This window comes from Festucalex cinctus, chromosome 5, assembly GCF_051991245.1.
Source record: "Festucalex cinctus isolate MCC-2025b chromosome 5, RoL_Fcin_1.0, whole genome shotgun sequence".
Classification (NCBI taxonomy): domain Eukaryota; kingdom Metazoa; phylum Chordata; class Actinopteri; order Syngnathiformes; family Syngnathidae; genus Festucalex; species Festucalex cinctus.
In genome coordinates, this window is record NC_135415.1 from 28,915,595 (window position 1) to 28,935,224 (window position 19,630).

The 19,630-nt window shown below is 41.1% G+C and overlaps 2 protein-coding genes and 1 long non-coding RNA gene across 3 annotated transcripts; 2 read left to right on the forward strand and 1 right to left on the reverse strand.

The window, feature by feature from the left end:
• The first annotated feature begins 86 nt into the window (after positions 1-86).
• bmp10 (bone morphogenetic protein 10) lies at positions 87-3,902 on the forward strand. The gene is made up of 2 exons (XM_077522436.1): positions 87-465; positions 2,389-3,902. Exons 1-2 carry the CDS (start codon positions 87-89, stop codon positions 3,447-3,449), a joined length of 1,440 nt encoding a protein of 479 aa, XP_077378562.1. The 3' UTR covers positions 3,450-3,902.
• A 2,824-nt stretch (positions 3,903-6,726) lies between these two features.
• Positions 6,727-8,190, forward strand: LOC144019510 (uncharacterized). The gene is made up of 2 exons (XR_013283691.1): positions 6,727-7,395; positions 7,915-8,190. It is a non-coding gene; the product is annotated as an uncharacterized LOC144019510 (long non-coding RNA).
• Positions 8,191-12,794: 4,604 nt separating this feature from the next.
• Positions 12,795-19,297, reverse strand: LOC144019239 (cholesterol 25-hydroxylase-like). Its single transcript, XM_077522179.1, has 2 exons — positions 18,722-19,297; positions 12,795-13,885 (listed from the first exon to the last, which is right to left on the reverse strand). The coding sequence occupies exons 1-2, from the start codon at positions 19,150-19,152 to the stop codon at positions 13,531-13,533; spliced, it is 786 nt and encodes a 261-aa protein (XP_077378305.1). The 5' UTR covers positions 19,153-19,297; the 3' UTR covers positions 12,795-13,530.
• Positions 19,298-19,630: the final 333 nt, after the last annotated feature.

A 19,630-nucleotide genomic window follows, 5' to 3' on the forward strand; every position in this document is an offset into this window, starting at 1 on the left:
ATCACAGCAAAGGTCAACAACACTTTTTAGTCATCGTGACGGCAAAAAGTTCATTGCAATTTTTATTTTTTTTTTTTTCTCTCTCCATGGCGAGCGTTTGTGTTTCTCTCCTGGGAAGCATTTGCAGCAGCGAGACTTTGCTCTTGCTATTTTCCATATTGCTGCTCCGGGGGCCTCTTTGCGGCGAGAGCGGCCCCATCTCCAACGCCGAGCGGCGACCGGGAAGGGCGGCGGAGCCGTCGCGGTCGGAGCAGGACGACAATCTGATGACGCAGGGCGCGCTGGAGAACCTGAAAGAGCAGTTCCTGCAGACCTTCAACCTGTCGGGCTTGGGCCCGCCTCCGCTTCCACCTGGAAGCATACGAGAGGAGCCGCCCGAGTACATGATGGAGCTGTACAACCGCTTTGCCAATGACCGCAACGCCGCGCCAAGCGCCAGCATCATCCGCAGCTTCAAGAATGAAGGTACGCAAAACTTTGGGTCATGACCTTAACTCATTCGCTCACAGCCGTTTTACTGGATTTTGACTGATTTTGCAAGGCCCACAGAATATTGTGTGCAATTGCTACAAAAACACAGAACATACTAAAAGAAAGATTAGAGTCTCTTCTTTCATCCGGGAAAAAAAAAATTCTGTCTGTTTCCGTTTTGCAGCAATTAGCATTAGAATATAGGTAAGTTTCATCAATTTTCACAAATCTATTTAGAATTGTGAGTAATTGAGCTTTTTTTTTCAACATGGCCCTGGTTGATCTCCTTTGCTCTGCTGCCACCTGCTGGCCGTTTGTGTAATAACTACCATTTCTGCAACCGTTCTTTGCAGTTGAGAGGCTGAATCAAAGCCTTCTGTATGCTCTAGCATAAAAACAAAAAAAAACGTATAAATACGTCTTTGGGACACTTAAAACATTTCCAAAAAACGTATTTCTACGTTTTTGGGAGCAAATGAGTTAATATAGTTGCTCTTGTTGCAAATTCTCCATTGTGAGACTAGCTTAACATATTTTAATATGTATGAGAAAAGCCATCAAAACTAGATTCATTTGAGTACTAAAATGTTTAGTAAAATCATTTCATTCCTTTTATTTAATTGAGTAATTGTTGAGATTTACAAGGGTGGGCAACACTGGTTCTCGAAGGCCATTATACTGCATGATTTAGATATCCCCCTCCTCAAACTCACCTGATTCAAATGATCAGCTCATCAACAAGCTCTGTAGAAGTCTGATAATGATCCCGATCGGGGTAGAGAACTCCTGAGCACCCGAGCTCTCTCGTTTTACACGTCTCCCTCCTCCAACACACATGATTCAAATGATCAGCTCTGCAGAAGCCAGATAATGATTATGATTTATTCTGGACTATCTACAAATCTCTCTTTCTCTCTGGCTTCCCTCCACATTTTATTGATAATATAAAGAGGAAGTTAACCGTAAACATTTCTTCACTAAGCTTAAACACGACATTCATATTAATATTACATTTTTGGAATATGACTCATGCAGCAAAATCCAGCCGTTTTAATCCACTTTAGGAGGCGGCCATTTTGCCACCTGCTGTCGACTGAAGATGACGTCACAGTTGCTCAGGCGATGACCAATCACAGCTCACGTGTTTTCTGGAGCTGAGCTGTGATTGGTTGTTCCCTGAGCAACATTGATGTCATCTTCAGTCGACAGCAAGTAGCAAAATGGCCGCCGACTGATATTGATAAAAACTGCCGGAATTTGTTGCTTAACTCGTATACCGCTAACGCAATAGCAACCAGAATACCATTATTTAGACTAGTGGGGCTGGTCGAACATATCATTGTCAATACCGTATTTTCCGCACTATAAGGCGCACCTAAAAGCCTTCAATTTTTTGAAAAGCTGACCATGCGCCTTATAATCCAGCGCGCCTTATATATGGATCAATATTGAGCCGCAACAGATCTCGCTGTCAAGACGCTATCGGTGACCCTGCACGATTGGTGACGCGCATGCTAGCTAATTCTAATACTTTACCTCAGAGAAAATAATAAAAACAGCTGTTTATTCATTTTGTCAGAAAGCTGGTTTGTAATCTATCAATAAAGTTTGACTGATCTATCTGACTGTTTTGTTGACATTCCCTTTTAGCGCAGCACCATCTAATTGATGCATAACGTAACCCCAGCCTCTACTTTAGCGACTTTATATGGAAAAAGTTTTAAAATATGTCATTCATTGAAGGTGCGCCTTATAATGCCGTATAGTGCGGAAAATACGGTAATTTTTTTTAGGGGTGTTGACTTCCCATTTGAATAACTATTGACACAAGAATTGGAGCAATAAAGACTAAAATAGTCACGAATTTGACAAAGATACCAACACCGAATTCATTCACGTTTTTTCTCTATTCCCCAGATTCCTCTTCAAGCACTGTCGGTGTTGGGGGAGTGAGGCGCCACCCACTCCTCTTCAACGTGTCAGTCCCCCATCACGAGCACGTCACTGCGGCCGAGCTGCGCCTCTACACGCTGGTCCAGACCGACCGTCACCTGTTTGCCGGCGTTGACCGCAAAGTCACCATCTACGAGCTGGTACGTCACGGCAAAGACGGCAACGACACGGATGAGAATTCGGAGAGAGGAGACGACTTCGGGGCCGAGAAGGCGCGCGTGGAGATGCTGGAGTTGGCTTCGAGGCAAGTGTACGGCACCGACAACGGCTGGGAAGCGTTCAACCTGACCGATTCGGTCCAGCGGTGGCGTAAATCCGAGCACGGAACGACCCATCGGTTGGCGGTGCATATCGACAGCGTGGCAGGCGAAGACGACTCGCGACCGGTCACGGACCGAAACCGAAACGGGAATATTGACGGAGACATGAAGATTGACACAAACGTGAAGGAAAAACACAAACCCCTGCTGATTGTTTTCTCGGACGACGAAAGCAGCGAGCATCGAGATGACAAGCACGAGCTGGACGAGATGATTGACCACGAAACGTCCAACATAATCCTCCAGAACGACTTTGAGAACGACTTGTGGGGCGATCTCGATCGGGACGACGACGACGGCACGGAGCCCGATGAAGCCGACCTGCTCCAAATGCGCTCCAACCTGATCTACGACTCGAGCTCGCGCATCCGCCGGAACGCCAAGGGCAACCACTGCCGGAGACAACCGCTGCACGTGGAGTTCAAGGACATCGGATGGGACAGTTGGATCTTGGCGCCCGGCGGCTACGACGCCTACGAGTGCGCCGGGATTTGCTCCTTCCCGCTAACGAAACACGTCACGCCCACCAAGCACGCCATCGTCCAAACGCTGGTCAACATCAACAGCCCTCAGAAAACGGCGCGGGCGTGTTGCGTGCCCACCAGGCTGGACGCCATCTCGCTCCTGTACCTGGACGACACGGGCGTGGTCACGTATAAGCACAAGTATGAAGGCATGACTGTGGCCGAGTGCGGCTGCAGATAGCTGGACTCTCCAGACTGTTTTCAAGAGCAATAGACCCTTCTAGTGTGACGTCACGTTGGAAGTGCGCCCCTCGCGGTGGAGGGCAGGGCGTCAATGCGAGTGACTTAGAAAACAATCAGCGTGAGCTAGAAAATAGGTCAAATAGTTGATAAATCGGCCACCGATGCTTCGGTGAACTTGTGCGCGGCCGATGTATGCTCTAATGGCTGAAAGAGAGATGAGATCGTTCTTTCGGCTGCCGGCAGTCTTTCTAAACCAGGCGGAAGACAGTGAAGAGTGAAAGACAAGTACGGTAGCTAGCGCGAAACTACGACGCAACTGCTTTGCACCCACAAACAGTACGAGGATATGCTCAGATCATTTTATATCAGGTCGTTTTTCTCTTTTTCATGTTGAGTGGGTCATAACATTAACCTGCGATTGTAAATTTGAGGCAGACGTGATGAATGTGCCAAAGTATCTTTAGTGAAGCAATCATTCATTCTTTTTTGTAATCAAGTAACTTTGAACAAAAAGTTAACGATTTAACACGTTTATCACAATTAACGCTTTAACTCAGACTTGATTTCTGCTGAGGAATGTGTTGTAAACGTACGGTCTGTTTGTTAGCAGCTAGCAAGCTAAGATAGCTTGAAGACTTCAGAGAGACGAGTATATTCGGACACAAACGATTTAACGAATGACAATTTACACCATGAAAGTAGTGATCGACATACTGTTTCAACCAAAAACAACACACCTTAAGCTTTAACTTCCACTTTGCCCTCCAAACATCTCTATTTTTTTTTTTTTGTAGCTAGCGGCTACAAACGGCTGGTTTCAATGAGTCGCAGTAATGTAGTGTCGTCCTACTTGGGACGTTTTTTGGTAACACTTGACAATTTAGGGCTGCACAATATATTGCAAAAATATCGATATCGCGATATTGGCCGATGCAATATGCATATCGCAATTTTGATATGGAATTTTATGCTTTTATATGAATTTGACCAGTGGGGTTTACCTGTTTGACATTTATTAAACATGACAAAAAAAAGGAGAGAAGACACCCAGTTCAAAGCTCACGAGGAGAGAGGAGAGGAACTGACTGATACAATTCACTACTGCACTCTCTGGAAAAAAAAAAAAAAAAAAAAAAAAAAAAAAAAAAAATTCCCCCTTCTCACCCTCTCTTTTTATTTGGTTTCCACGCCCCTAGTTCCATGGGCGTTCCAAACCCTAAATGCAAAACATAGTTGGAACAAAGTGTTCTTAAACGAAAATGTGCACTGCCATCCAATAGTTGAACATTATCGAGAGGTAATTACAATTAAGAATACATTGAGTTTGATTATTTTGCCGCATTGAAAAAAATGTAATTCATTCAATAATAAAAATGTCAATTCTTTAGGTACATGTTAAATAACGCAATAATATCGATATCGCTATATTCAGCAACTATATCGCATGTTTTTCCAATATCGTGCAGCCCGACTTGACATATTTCCCACCTTCACCGAAAATCAAGCTGTCTACATTCATTTTTTTTTTTTTTTTTTTATGGGAGGCTTGCCCTCCGGAAAGCTAAGCAGTGACGTCATCTGGAAGGGTCTATCAGTGGACTCGACTCAACAGGACTGCAAGTGCATCCAATCACTATTTATAAAAGTCCCCATGTGGCTGGGCTTTGTCCGTCGAGACAGAAAAGACGAGAATCTTCGTGAATGGCAGCTGCCAATTCAGTGAGATCAGCTGTAAGACTGACATTCACGTCTCCTTTTTTTTTTTTTTTTTTTTTGCCAGCGTGACTAAAAGTTACAAGAAGTTCCTCAAGGATCTTAACTAAGCACATTCTGCAGTGTGTGCAATGTCGGTGGGAACTCGTGGGCCAGAGCTTCCCCCTCCCCGCCGCTCCGTCCCCCCCCCCTGACATGTGTTTTCCTCTCCACTTATCTGCGCCTTTCCCCACTTGATGCAAACACTAATCAGCACTTCATGCGGCCCGCCACAGTCCAAATGACCTCGTCCGGGCAAAACTGACAAGACTGGAACTCTCCAGGCTCGCCTCCTGCAGGCTCCTGATTACGTAGGCACCGTGCGATGGTCCGACCGGCGGGGGTTATCGGTCCCAACCCAGTTTCCCACTTCACATGCCTCTTTTCCACTATCAACACACGCACACACACACACACACACAGACGAGCTGCAAGTGATAGCAAGGTGTTTGTGGTTGGCCGATCAAACCCGGACGTCCATTCCAAGCAATGTTTGAGGTGGCAGTATGAAGGATTGAGACAAAACAAGGGGCAGGGGTTGACCACATTCCTTGGAAACTGTTAACTATCTCGACTTTACTGACCCGGCAACTCCTCATTTGGGTCATCCATCACTTTTATGGTAAATTGCCTTTCTAGGGGGGGGGGGATATTTATCATATGTGGACCAAAGTCAGGGACAAAAACGAAGCCAGAGGAAAAGGACTTTTCTTTTGTTATAAGGATTTTGATACCTCTGCTACTTGTAATAAATACGACTATTTATTGGTTTAACTTATTATTGTCATTTTTTTTAATGAAACAGTTATTGTAGTTAAATTTTGAGTTAAGTGACAATTTTTTGGGGATGGGTATCTTTCAGCTGAAAAATGACAATAGAAGGTGGATAAGACATAACACTCAGAGACATAAACACTAGTTCTATTTCTATTTTTTTAAAGACCAAATTTGACATTTTCATACGTTTTTTGGAAGAGATACAAACCCAAGTGCTCAAAATTTTTGGTTTTTAAGATGCACTTAACTCGATTATGCTACAAGCTTTGAGCCTTATATACATATACGATATATATTAGAGCTGTCAAACGATTAATATTTTAATCAGATTAATCGCATCTTAGAATTTTAATTAATCAATTAAAAAAACATGATTTATTTATTTATTTTTTACCACCAAATTTGCAAGGTATGTGTTAATTCTTTCGATGTTTAATGTTATGAGGACGTCTTCAACATTTTTTGCTGCAGTACACACGCTCATCCTCCTCTTTCTAATCAGTTAATTACTTGCATAATTTAAAATGACAACAAAATTAACCCAATGTTTTGACATGAGCTAATACTTTGAATGTCATATGCAAAGAGTCAAAAATGAATAGTGTGATTAATCTATGCTAATACACGAGTTAACGCTTTAACTTTGACAGAACTAATATATATGTATATTAGTGCTTGTCAAAGTTAAAGTGTTAACTCATTGATTAATCACAAGAAATGATTGCATTAGTCATGCATTAACGCCGATTAATCACACTATTAATTTTGACAGCGGATGGTTACGTCAAAGGTTGCACCGGTTGTGTTTGAGCAATAAACACAACTACATGCAATTAAAGTAAAGCATTTCATAAATGTTTGCGTATGACATTCGGAATATTTGTTCATGTCAAACGATTGTGGTCATTTTTTCAATATTTATTTAAAATTATGCACGTAATTAACTGATTATAAAAAAAAGTGGAGGATGAGAGTTGTAGATGTCCTCATAACATTAAATGTTGAACGAATTAACACATAACAGGTGCTCTTCAAATTTGGCAGGCAAAAAGTGTTCATGTAACGGTTGAAGTAGTTGCGGTTTTGTGTTTCGCCAGTAGGAGGAGTTGTTGTTGCAGTAATTGTAATAGAAGGTTGCTATGGTGCGCAAACTTATTTTGTTTAGGTGCATAGTTTTTATTTTCCTATTATTTTTGTATAATTAGTAGGACTATATGGTCATTAATAATTAGTTTGTAAGTAAATTAAAAGGGTAAAGTTTGCGTTTAACTTTTTTGAGTATGATTAGGTCACTTCCTGTTTTCGCTAGCATAGCAGATGCAGCCACAGCAGCTCTACGTCGCGACAGTGGCAGAGCTTAAGTAAAGCTAATTAAGTTGCATAAGTACCAGTTTGTTCACTAGCAGGCCAAAGTGGTACGTATATGTTTTATTTGTATTTTATGTTTTCTGTTTTGTAAAGCTACGTTTATTTAATTGTACATTTGTCTCACCAGTTCTACGGTGCGGCTGTGGTAAAAAAAAAAAAAAAAAAGCAAGTCCCACAGTAAAACATCAGTCCAAAGAACTCTCGTGTCTCCGATTTGTGAACAAAACGGCATAGTTCATAAAAAAGCCTTTTTAAATTAAGTGATTAATCTGATTTAAAAAATGTGATTGTTTGACGGCCCTAATTATATGTATATATAAAATGTGACGTAAGGAAATTGGACCAATCGAAAGTAAATGACAAATCATGACGTTAAATGCTTACTTAAAGCGTTTTAACTTGAAGTTAATATTACTTCATCATGATGGTGTTTATTTGTTGTTTGGATATTTACAATGACGATGTGGCTCGACCTTTTCAGCTAAAGAGCCCCCTTGACTGTTAAGTCTTTTTTTTTTTTTTTTTCCTGCTTCTTCTCCATTGCCTTCTTCATCCAATCGTATCAGCAACATAGGTCAGAGTTCAACCGTGACTTCCAAACAAAGCAGCATGGGAACGTGATTAGCGGGACTGTTAATGAAGAAAATGGATGATGTGCTACTCGCGCTGACGTTGTGACGGAAAACCTGTTGATGAGGCTGAAGACTGAGGAAATGCTTTGAATGATGACGACTCTCTGCTGTCAAAATTGTAAGATGCCGACAACAGACTGCGATATTGTCTCGCTCGTTTCATCTACCAACGCACAATAAGTTTGTAAATAAAGGATGTGATCCAATTCATGCTCTGAAATGCAAAAATTTTTTTCATCATTTGCACTTTAATTCTAGATGGTAGACACGGACATTACAGTAGTCACTGATTGTTAGTATTTATATTCATACGTCATCGTCCAATGTAGCGCCATAGCGGCAGCACGGTTAGCTAGTATGCCTGTCTCGAAATTCAAAAGCTTGTAGCTCAAATGTCGCCACTGGCCACATTACATTCGCTCGGGCTTCCCTCCACATTTCAATGATTACATAAAGTGGAAGTAAAACTGAAACATTTCTTGACGATATGACATTCTGATTAATATTACATTTGTGGAATAAGAGCTATGAAGCAAAATCCAGCCGTTTTTATCCATTGGAGGCGGCCATTTTGCCACTTTCCGTCGACTGAAGATCACATCGGTGTTGCTCAGGCTCAGGCAACGATCACAGCTCACCTGTTTTCTGAAGCTGCGTTGTGATTGGTTGTTAGCTAAGATCTGAGCAACATTGATTCAACATTCAGTCGACAGCAAGTAGCAGAATGGCCGCTCCCTGAAATGGGAAATGGATAAAAACGGCTGGATTTTGTTGCTTTTAACTCATATTCCACTAACACAGTGCTTCTCAATTATTTGAATTGAATTGCACTAATAAACGAGCCACTAGAGGGTGCGAGAACTGCACAAATGGAAATCAAACTGCCTTTTTTTTTTTTTTTTTTTTTTTTTTTTTACAGATGCGTTCCTTTCAAATATTGTGAACATGACGACACGATTTTGCGGCAGTTTTAATGTCACGGTATCACGATATTGCCCTTATCGTGACATCCCAAATTAGAACCAAAATGAGCTCATATAAATGTGATGATCTCGTGGCATCGCAAGATTTACGTGTTCCGTCACAACAACAACACAGTCAACAGCACATAAAAATCCCAGAAAGCAAAAAATTGCAAGTTGTGCCAGACCTTTCCGTAAGGACGGTGCAGTATAGGACTGGAGTAAATATAGTAGCAGACCAGAGGGCAAGAAGGACTTTTCAGTCTGAGCTATGAAAAGCTCACTAATTGAATATTTACATAATCGGGGCGAAATAGAATCTGGCCTTTGTCAGTGGCGAGCCAACTCTCAGGAAATATGATGAAATGGGAAATGTTTTGTATTTACTCAAACGATAACGAATCCTGCGGAGTGCTCTGTGCCTTTTCGCTTTCTCGTTTGACATACAGTATCTCACAAAAAGTGAAAACATCTCTCACATTTCTGCAGATATTTAATTAAATATTTGCATTGGACAACAATGAAAAAATGAACGTGTTGACACAATAACAAGTGGCCAGTGTGCAGATTCAGTACCTCAACATAACTCAAAATTCAGCTATTAATAGCTACACCTGGCAACAAAAGTGACACTTGACCACACGGTCATGACCCAAACATTACCCTTGCATGGCCCAAGCATAACCCTTGCATGCCCCTAGTCATGACAGTAAGTATAACCCTGGCATGACCCTAGTCATGACAGTAAGCATACCCCTTGCATGACCCTAGTCATGACAATAAACACAACCCTTGCATGACCCTAGTCATGACAGTAAACATAACCCTTGCATGACCCTAGTCATGACATTAAGCATAACCCTAGTCATGACAGTAAGCATAACCCTGGCATGACCATAGTCATGACAGTAAGCATAACCCTGTCATGACCATAGTCATGACAGTAAACACAACCCTTACCTGACCCTAATCATAACAGTAAGCATAAACCTTGCATGACCCTAGTCATGACAGTAAGCATAACCCTGGCATGACCATAGTCATGACAATAAACACAACCCTTGCATGACCCTAGTCATGACAGTAAACATAACCCTTGCATGACCCTAGTCATGACAGTAAGCATACCCCTTGCATGACCCGAGTCATGACAATTGTATTCACATTTATTTTGAAAAGACATCATATACGATATGCGATTGGCTGGTGACCAGTCTAAGGATGTCCCCCGCCTACTGCCTGAACTAGCTGCGATAGGCTCCAGCACCCCCTGTGACCCTTGTGAGGAATAAGCGGTCAAGAAAATGAATGGATGGATCATATGAGATATAGGGAAAGGGGAAAGCTTGAGAATTGTACTAATGGATGCTGCCTCTGCTTTGGGGCATCAGTACTAAGTATAAATTTCATGTGATCCAAAATTAAAAAAAAAAAAAAAAAGGGGCGGTGTGGCTCAGTGGTAGAGTGGTCATCTCTGAAGTTGTGGGTTCGATCCCCTTTGTGAACTTGTTGAGCAAGACACTGAACTATTAATGCTGCGTCATCAGAAGGTGAATGAGTAGTCAAAATGTAAAGCGGTTTGAGAGCCTCGTAAGGTGGAAAAAAAAAATCAATATAAAGGAATTACTTGACTAAATTGTTGTTAAATTGCATCTGCTGAACAATTTCAGCCTCACTGCTTGCTCTTCATGTTGCCCTTTGTGGAGGATTTAGCCTACGTGATCCATCTCGGTGTGTACCTTACAGTGAGTAAACAAAGCGAGTTCAAAATGTACGGTCGCTCCCGACATCCCATAATGCTCCACCGAAAGGGATCATGAAGTGGGCTGCTGGCTGTGGACGTGTATCTCGCTTGTGAAGATGTGTGGGGCCTTCCAGCTACGCGACTCGCCCCGACTCTGACGTTGGGCCTGTAATGATCGTTTCCGCTTTGGGTCACGTTTTTATCAAGCCGATCTCCCGCTAACACCGCCACCCACCCAAAAGCGCTCTTCTCCTGCTTTTCTCCTCCTTCAACCAAAAACAAACATTCACTTGCCGACGCGTTCGGACATCTTTGAACAATTTATGGACTCTGAGTTGTGAAATGCTGGAGAGTTTACGGAACAAGTCTGAAATTGAACACAGATGTTGACACTGTTATGCAACTGACTTTTTTTTTTTTTTGATATAACAATTATTGTATAAACTAGGGGTGTGAATTGCCTGGTACCTGACGATTCGATTCGTATCACGATTCAAAGGTCACGATTCGATTCGATACCGATTAATCCCGATACGAATTTACAAGTCGATTGTTGCGATTTTTTTTCATTCAAATTTAGAAAATACTAATCAGTAAGCTTGTAGAGTGTAAGATTTATATGAAAATGTATTATTTATTTATCTGAAATTTCAGTCTTATAGAGGTTGTAATCTGTTTCATGTTTGAACAGCATTAAAATAAAATATGAAGGCTTAATGTTCCGTTCATATATATTCTTCCATGCTCAAGGTGTGAATCCTAACCCGAAGTCAGACGTTTTGTTGAATATTTTTCCATTAAAAATGGAAGTTTAAAAATCGATTCACACACACACAAAAAAAGGAAAAAAAAAGGCAATGATGATAAGACGTTGAATCGGTAAGACTACCGAATGAACAATTCTGAGCTCTTAAAAAAAAAAAACAAAAAAAAAAAAAACGATTTTTTTAATCGATTCGAGAATCGCGCGATGTAGTATCGCGATATATCGCCGAATCGATTTTTTTTTAACACCCCTAGTATAAACATGAATCATGTAAAATTGTCATCCCCAAATAAAAGAGAGTTGTAACACCTGGCATGATTCAATTAAAGTATGTGTGTGACAGTTATTCTTTTGAGAAAATAATAATAATAATTAGGGGTGTGAATTGCCTTGCACCTGACGATTCGATTCGTATCACGATTCATTGGTCACGATTCAAATAGATACCGATGAATCCCGATATGAATTTATTAGTTGATTGTTGCGATTTTTTTTTTTTTTGCTCAAATTTAGAAAATACTAGTCAGTAAACTTGCACACTGTAATATTTGTATGAAAATGTATTATTTATCCGAAACCTCAGCCTTATAATTGTGAGTCACCGTATTTAACAGACAGTTTCATGTTTGAACAGCATTGAAGTAAAATATTAAGGCTTAATGTTCCGTTAAGACGTTTTGTTGAATATTTTTCCATCAAAAATGGATGTTTAAAAATCGATGCGGCCACCTATTGAATCGATTCGAGGATTGCGTGCTGAAATATCGGGATATATTGCCGAATCAAATTTTTTTAAACACCCCTAATAATAATAATAATAATTAATAATAATTAATAATAATAATAATAATAATTAAAAATACTACTACTAATAATAATAATTAAAAAAAATAATAATAATAATAGTAATAATAATAATAGTAGTAATAATAATAATAAATAAATAATGATGATGATGAAGTAGAAGAAAAAAAAACGGACATGCTTGGGTATTTCTCATCTTCTGCACATGTGCTTTTGGTTTCTTAACTCATTTGCTCCCACAGACGTATTTATACGGTTTTTTTTGTTTGTTTGTTTCTTTTATGCTAGAGCATGAAGAAGGCTTTGATGCAGCATCTGAACTGAAGAGAATGCTTGTAGCAATGGTAGTTATTACAAAAACGGCCAGTAGGTGGCAGCTGAGTATAAGAGATCGACCAGGGCCATGTTTTCCCCCGCTGTTTTAAACAGATTTGTGAATAATGATGAAACTATATTCTAATGTTAATTGCTGCAAAACTGAAACAGAAATATACTTTTTTTTTTCTGATGAAAGAAGAGACTCTAATCTTGCTTTTGGTAGGTTTGTTGTTTTTATTGCAATAGAACACAATATTCTGCCTTGCAAAATCAGTCAAAATCCAGTAAAACAGCCGGGTGCTTCAGTGAAAATGCCTGGGAGTGAATGAGTTAATATGGTCCCTGCGGGTCCATCAAGGCAAACAGAAGACCGAAGGGGCACACACACATCTTGAACTGAGGCACAAAAAAAAAAAAAAAAAAAATAGAATCATGAGCTTGAGTCGATGTTCTGCTCTCATACTTCCACGGACTTATCAAGTGCATCAGAAAGTGGAAACAGCTGTGGCGGAAAAAAAGGGAACGCTTACTTTAAATAATCACAGTTTATTTAATAAAATGTACACTGAATCTGGACATTAATATTGCACAATAAATACATTCAAAGGTTTTAGATTTTTGGACAATTCCTGGCAAGCTGTCACGATTTGAGTTTGTGTTGATGTGATTTTGATTGCTTTTACTTTGATTGTGTTTTCCCTGCCTCCCTTCTCATGTCTGTTGCGTCTCATGGAGACAAATACAAAAACATATTCGAGTCGATGGCGCCATTTAACAACACTGGCTTCACTCCGCCATTGGCGTGCGCGTGCTTCACATTGTCTCAATGCATTTTAAACAATGTCGATAAAGACGAGCGTCGCCGTCAGGATTCGATGACAGTCAAATTGTAGTTTCATTGCATGGCCACATTTAGGAGTCACATGACTCTCCAAATGACCAATGAAACAGCGCCCTCACTCCCGGCTATATGTGCCAAAGAGGCGGTCCCAATGGGTGAAATAGGGCGCAAAGTTGACGCTGTGCCGACGGTGATGAGCGTGATGGTGAGGCGCGCCGCCGAAAAACGGCAGCAGTCTGTGCAGGGCCCACGGCAGGTCGTAGCCGCAGTGGTCCTCCACCGCCAGCCAGCTGTTGAGAACGTGGAAGAGGATGGCACTCAGGGGGTGGCAGTTGGCCAAACGGGCACTGAGCTGCGCCAGGAGCAGCAGCGAGAGCAGCTCGGCCGGGCTGGCGTCTTGGGCCTGCAGGGCGAACGGTACCCGGTGCTGGTGGTGCTGCCGGTGGATGTTGCGGTAGAGCCACGTGAACCTGAAAAGGAAACGGACGAGCAAAAAATGGCTGTGAGAAATCACAGGGATGGATAATATTGCCGTCCATGTTTTGCTCGTCTTTACGGTTTAAGAAATCAAAACCTCGTCTTTTACATATAAAAAGATTAAAAAAAAAAGAAAATACAAAAAAATAAATAAAAATATATATCAATAAATAAATACCAAAAAATAATACATAAACAAATGAAATACACAATTTATTATTTAAAAAAAATATATATGTAAAGTTCATTTGAGTAGTTAAGAGTTGTTTTGTAACCATAATTTGAGAGCCATTTTACCAGATGTGCCAGATGTGATCGGGCTGCCACATGGTGTCGGGGTTGGCCTACCGATGACGTCGCACTACAGGATTATCCATTACAATTGTTCAACAAAGTTATAAGAGAAAAAATCTGGTTGACGTCAAAACGTAAATAAATACATGTAAAACATAAAGCTAACTCCTTTGCAGATTTCATTTATTGTGGGTATTTTTTGGAACCGAACCCCAGCGGAAAACGAGGAATTCACAAAATGATAAGAGGAACATATTACCAATCTAAACTGGAAATATTTGTCACATCTCAGGCAATTAATTTGTGTATTTATTATTCATTCAATCTATTATTTATTCAGTATATCTTGCTTTTATATTCTTGGGTTTATTTACGTTTTTACAATGTCACTCCATACATTTTGTAATTTAAATGATATCTTTAACGTTTTCTTTCCAATGATTCACGTCAACTGGATGATTTCCAGATAATCCTGTAGCGTGACGTGTTCATTCGATGACCCCGATATGATCTGGCAGCCCGATCACATCTGGTACTAACACCGGCCCTGGACCTTTTTTTTTTTTTTTTTTTTTTTTGGGTGGTCGCCCCTCGCTGTCCTGTTGCCCGCAGGCGCCTCAGATTCTGTCTTGTGACCTCCCCCAATCCGCCTCTCTCCATGCAGGAAATAAAAGCGTACGGGCGCTCGCTGGAGTCAGACGTCCACCTACCAGCAGGATGCCACAGCTGCTTGCCTCATGGGCTCCTACACATTCCCATTGAAGTTACCTTCCTTTTATGCTAGCCTCAGACTTTTGCTCATTTACAGAATGTTAATTCTTTCGGTATGTCAACAAACCTTTCCTTTGCGCCCTTGAGTCTCGTCTCCCCCCTATTTTGTTCCGATTTTAAGCCTATTGTAACATCTAACTAGTGGAGAAAGACAAGATTTATCCAAAGAATCCAGCTTAAAAAAAAAAAAAGGGGGGGGGCTCAAATATGGTGGCAGTATTTCCGCTTCATGGAATGCAAACATTTGAGTTTCTCCTGCTTACAGTATATGGAGTCAATTAACTCATTTGCTCCCAAAGACGTATTTATACGTTTTTTGTATTTTTTATGATAGAGCATACAAAAGGCTTTCATGCTGCCTCTGAACTGAAGAGAACGCTTGAATCAAAAGTAGTTATTACAAAAACGGCCAGCAGGTGGCAGCAGAGTATAAGAGATCAACCGGGGCCATGTTGCAAAAAACTCTTTTCCCCACTTTTTTAAACAGATTTGTGAATAATGATTGAACTTAGCTATATTCCAATGCTAATTGCTGCAAAACGGAAACATAAATTATTATTTTTTTCCTAATGAAAGAAGAGATGCTACACCTTCTTTTGGTAGTTTCCATGTTTTTTTTTTACAACAAATAGAACACGATATTCTGTGGGCCTTTGCAAAATCAGTCAAAATCCAGTAAAACAGCTGGGAGTGAATGAGTTAAGTGACTCAGTCCATCATTGAGACGTACTGTACACATGCAGCAAGTAAACAAAGATGACAAATAGCAGATAACATAAAAAAACGGTATGTGAAGCACCTTAGTTACGTTCGGCGGGTTTTGTCAGAGAATCTTGATCAACTTCTGTCTCATTTGTTGGTCTAATAGTCATGTTACAGTCATGAAACCACTGGGGGGGAGATGAACTGTTTAGTTGCGACACTAACAAAAATAGCTGTTGGCTAATGCCGCCACTTCCTGTTCTGTACTGCTCTGTTGCTTTTTGTATTTCTGTTTTAGGTTGCGTAACATGGAAAGAGAAATGTGAAGCCAAAGCAATAAAATAAAGAAATGAATCTCGGCACAGAACCCTGATATCAATAAATCACGGGACAACAAAGCAGAGCGGCTGTGAGTAACATTGCAGTGAGTCAGGGACTTTCCATTTTTCTTCACCATGTGACTTTGCAACAAGGATTGTCACCTGGCAGCAGCTTACGCCCACTCTCGATTCTTTTTTTTTTGCAAATAAAAATGTTTACGGTAACTGAGCAGTTGAAAGCTGTAACAACAGAGTTCACCATTAGATGGCAGCGTTTAGTGAAGAGTGACTCTCAACGCCAAGACTGGACTTCTTCAGCAGAGAAGAAGAGTTTGCTGGTCCTTGCCAGAAGTCAGGGCCAAAATAGGCCAATAAAATTTGATTTTTTGGTATCGGTACTCTACGGAGCCTCTCTGGTGTCAGGGTCTGAATTTTTATTTATTTATTTTTTTGCTAATCTGTACCCACAGTTTAGAAAACTGTACCCATAGTTTAACAATCTGTACCCACAGTTTAGTAATCTGTACCCACAGTTTAGTAAACTGTACCCACAGTTTAGTAATCTGTGCCCACAGTTTAGTAAACTGTACCCATAGTTTAACAATCTGTACCCACAGTTTAGTAATCTGTACCCACAGTTTAGTAAACTGTACCCATAGTTTAACAATCTGTACCCACAGTTTACTAATCTGTACCCACAGTTTACTAATCTGTACCCACAGTTTAGTAAACTGTACCCATAGTTTAACAATCTGTACCCACAGTTTACTAATCTGTACCCACAGTTTAGTAAACTGTACCCATAGTTTACTAATCTGTACCCACAGTTTAGTAAACTGTACCCATAGTTTAACAATCTGTACCCACAGTTTAGTAAACTGTACCCATAGTTTAACAATCTGTACCCACAGTTTACTAATCTGTACCCACAGTTTACTAATCTGTACCCACAGTTTAGTAAACTGTACCCATAGTTTAACAATCTGTACCCACAGTTTAGTAAACTGTACCCATAGTTTAACAATCTGTACCCACAGTTTACTAATCTGTACCCACAGTTTACTAATCTGTACCCACAGTTTACTAATCTGTACCCACAGTTTAGTAAACTGTACCCATAGTTTAACAATCTGTACCCACAGTTTACTAATCTGTACCCACAGTTTAGTAAACCGCACCCACGGTTTAGCACTTCTGTGGCGTTATGTAATATGCATGCGCACGCAACGTTCGAGTGGTTGATTGACAGCAGTATTAGCAGCGAACAGCTCCTTTTTTTTAATTTTTTTTTTTTAACCTTAAACTGTAGTTTTGCCAGCTTAACGATGAATGGATGACGGAAAGATGACGTTTCTTTAGCCAAGTATGGCGTTTTAATTGCGGAGCACAACAAAACACGTCTGCATTTCACCAGCCTTCAGGCTTAACACGGAAGTAAAAGAAAGAAAGAAGAAAAGTGTTCGAGCGCCTCACAGTGGCGCAAGCGCAACATTACACATCAACTGAATACATAATTCTACAGTTTAAGATGAAAACAAGCACCTGTTAGCTGCTAATACTGCCGTCAAGCAACCACTCGAACGTTGCGTGCGCATGCGTATTACATAACGCCACAGAAGAGCTAAACCGTGGGTGCGGTTTACTAAACTGTGGGTACAGATTAGTAAACTGTGGGTACAGATTGGTAAACTGTGGGTACAGATTAGTAAACTGTGGGTACAGATTAGTAAACTGTGGGTACAGATTAGTAAACTGTGGGTACAGATTAGTAAACTGTGGGTACAGATTGGTAAACTGTGGGTACAGATTAATAAACTGTGGGTACAGATTAGTAAACTGTGGGTACAGATTAATAAACTGTGGGTACAGATTAGTAAACTGTGGGTACAGATTAGTAAACTGTGGGTACAGATTGGTAAACTGTGGGTACAGATTAATAAACTGTGGGTACAGATTAGTAAACTGTGGGTACAGATTGGTAAACTGTGGGTACAGATTGGTAAACTGTGGGTACAGATTAATAAACTGTGGGTAGAGATTGGTAAACTGTGGGTACAGATGAGTAAACTGTGGGTACAGATTAGTAAACTGTGGGTACAGATTGCTAAACTGTGGGTACAGATGAGTAAACTGTGGGTACAGATGAGTAAACTGTGGGTACAGATTAGTAAACTGTGGGTACAGATTGCTAAACTGTGGGTACAGATGAGTAAACTGTGGGTACAGATTAATAAACTGTGGGTACAGATTGCTAAATTGTGGGTACAGATTAGCAAAAAAAAAAAATCAGACCCTGACACTAGAAGGGCTCCGTAGTACTCTCCATCCCTAAAAAAAATATTTAACATATCAAATACTGCGACTGGCTGACAACCAGTTCAGGGTGTACCCCGCTTAACTGCCCGAAGCCAGCTGGGATAGGCTCCAGCACCCCCGCGACCCTTGTGAGGTGTAAGCGGTCAAGAAAATGTATATCAAATATCGTTGTAAATGTTCAGAAAAATGACTCAAAACTTCACATCAGCATTTAAAACACAAGTTAAATGTGTCAAAAGGTGCTTTAATGCTTTAAAAAGCATTGAAAGCCCAAATTTCAATTGTGTTTCAAATAGCTGCTAATAATTAAATTTTTGAACTATTGTTTATATACACTACTGTAGCTTATGCCTGCCTTTAATAGGTGGCAAGTTGTATGTGAGAACATGCATGGTCACCATAAACCTTAAGATGTATTTTACTCACCTGTGCATGCAGAGATGCCAAAAGAAAAAGAGCGCGTCGAAAAGCAGAAAACAGGCTACAACGTCCACAAAAAGCTGCCAGTTGCTTGGAGAGCGCTCGGGCAGCTTTGCTGGGCTCTTCGCCATCTGGAGGACGGCGGTGGCGGGGAGCACGACCGTCAGGTATTGGACCGCGACCTTCCACAGACACTTCCACCACGCCAGCAGAGGCGGCGGCGGCGGCTCGCCCGCGGGGATCCTCCACGAACGCACCCGCCGACTGACTCCGGCCAGGAGGTCCAGCACCAGGAAAGGTGCGCAAAATGCGACGTGGGTCAGGAAAGCGCAGAACGTGGGCAGGTAAGGGGAGAGGAGGACCCCCTCGTGATGACTCCTCACGTAGTCCCACAAGCTTTGGAGCATCGGCCCGCATGGCGTCAAAGTTGCGCTCATCGCGAGGTCGCGACCTGGATCGACATTCTTGCCAGTGATCTCCTATTAAGTAGCGACTGTCTGAGTCACTTTCGCTTACAGGTGAACGCAAATTTGTCTCAACCACACCTTCAGTCAAGGTCCAGGACGAACATTCCTTATTGTTTCCCAACATTAGTTTCACTAGCAGGAGAATGATGCTTCCCCCCCCACATTTATTATTTTCCATCCCCGCGGACTTGGAGGAGGGGCATAACTCGCCCCCGGATTAATTTAATAATGATAATAATAATAATACCCCGCGACCCTTATGCGAGGAGTGAGCGGTTAAAAATTGATGGATAGATATTTATCATCATCCATTATGTCTACAACTCAAGATGGATGTTTGGAATGTTGTGACTCAACTTGCAAGCAACACGTATGCGAGCACTTCCTTATGACAACTGCGTAGTAGGGGTGTGCCAAAAAAAAATTGATTCATAAAAGAATCGAGATT

Coding starts and splice junctions, on each gene's coding strand:
- LOC144019239 (XM_077522179.1), bottom strand. CDS start 19,152: ATGAGCGCAACTTTGACGCCATGCGGGCCGATGCTCCAAAGCTTGTGG. Junction 13,886..18,721: donor TGGCATCTCTGCATGCACAG/GTGAGTAAAATA, acceptor TTTCCTTTTCAG/GTTCACGTGGCTCTACCGCA.
- bmp10 (XM_077522436.1), top strand. CDS start 87: ATGGCGAGCGTTTGTGTTTCTCTCCTGGGAAGCATTTGCAGCAGCGAG. Junction 466..2,388: donor CCGCAGCTTCAAGAATGAAG/GTACGCAAAACT, acceptor TCTATTCCCCAG/ATTCCTCTTCAAGCACTGTC.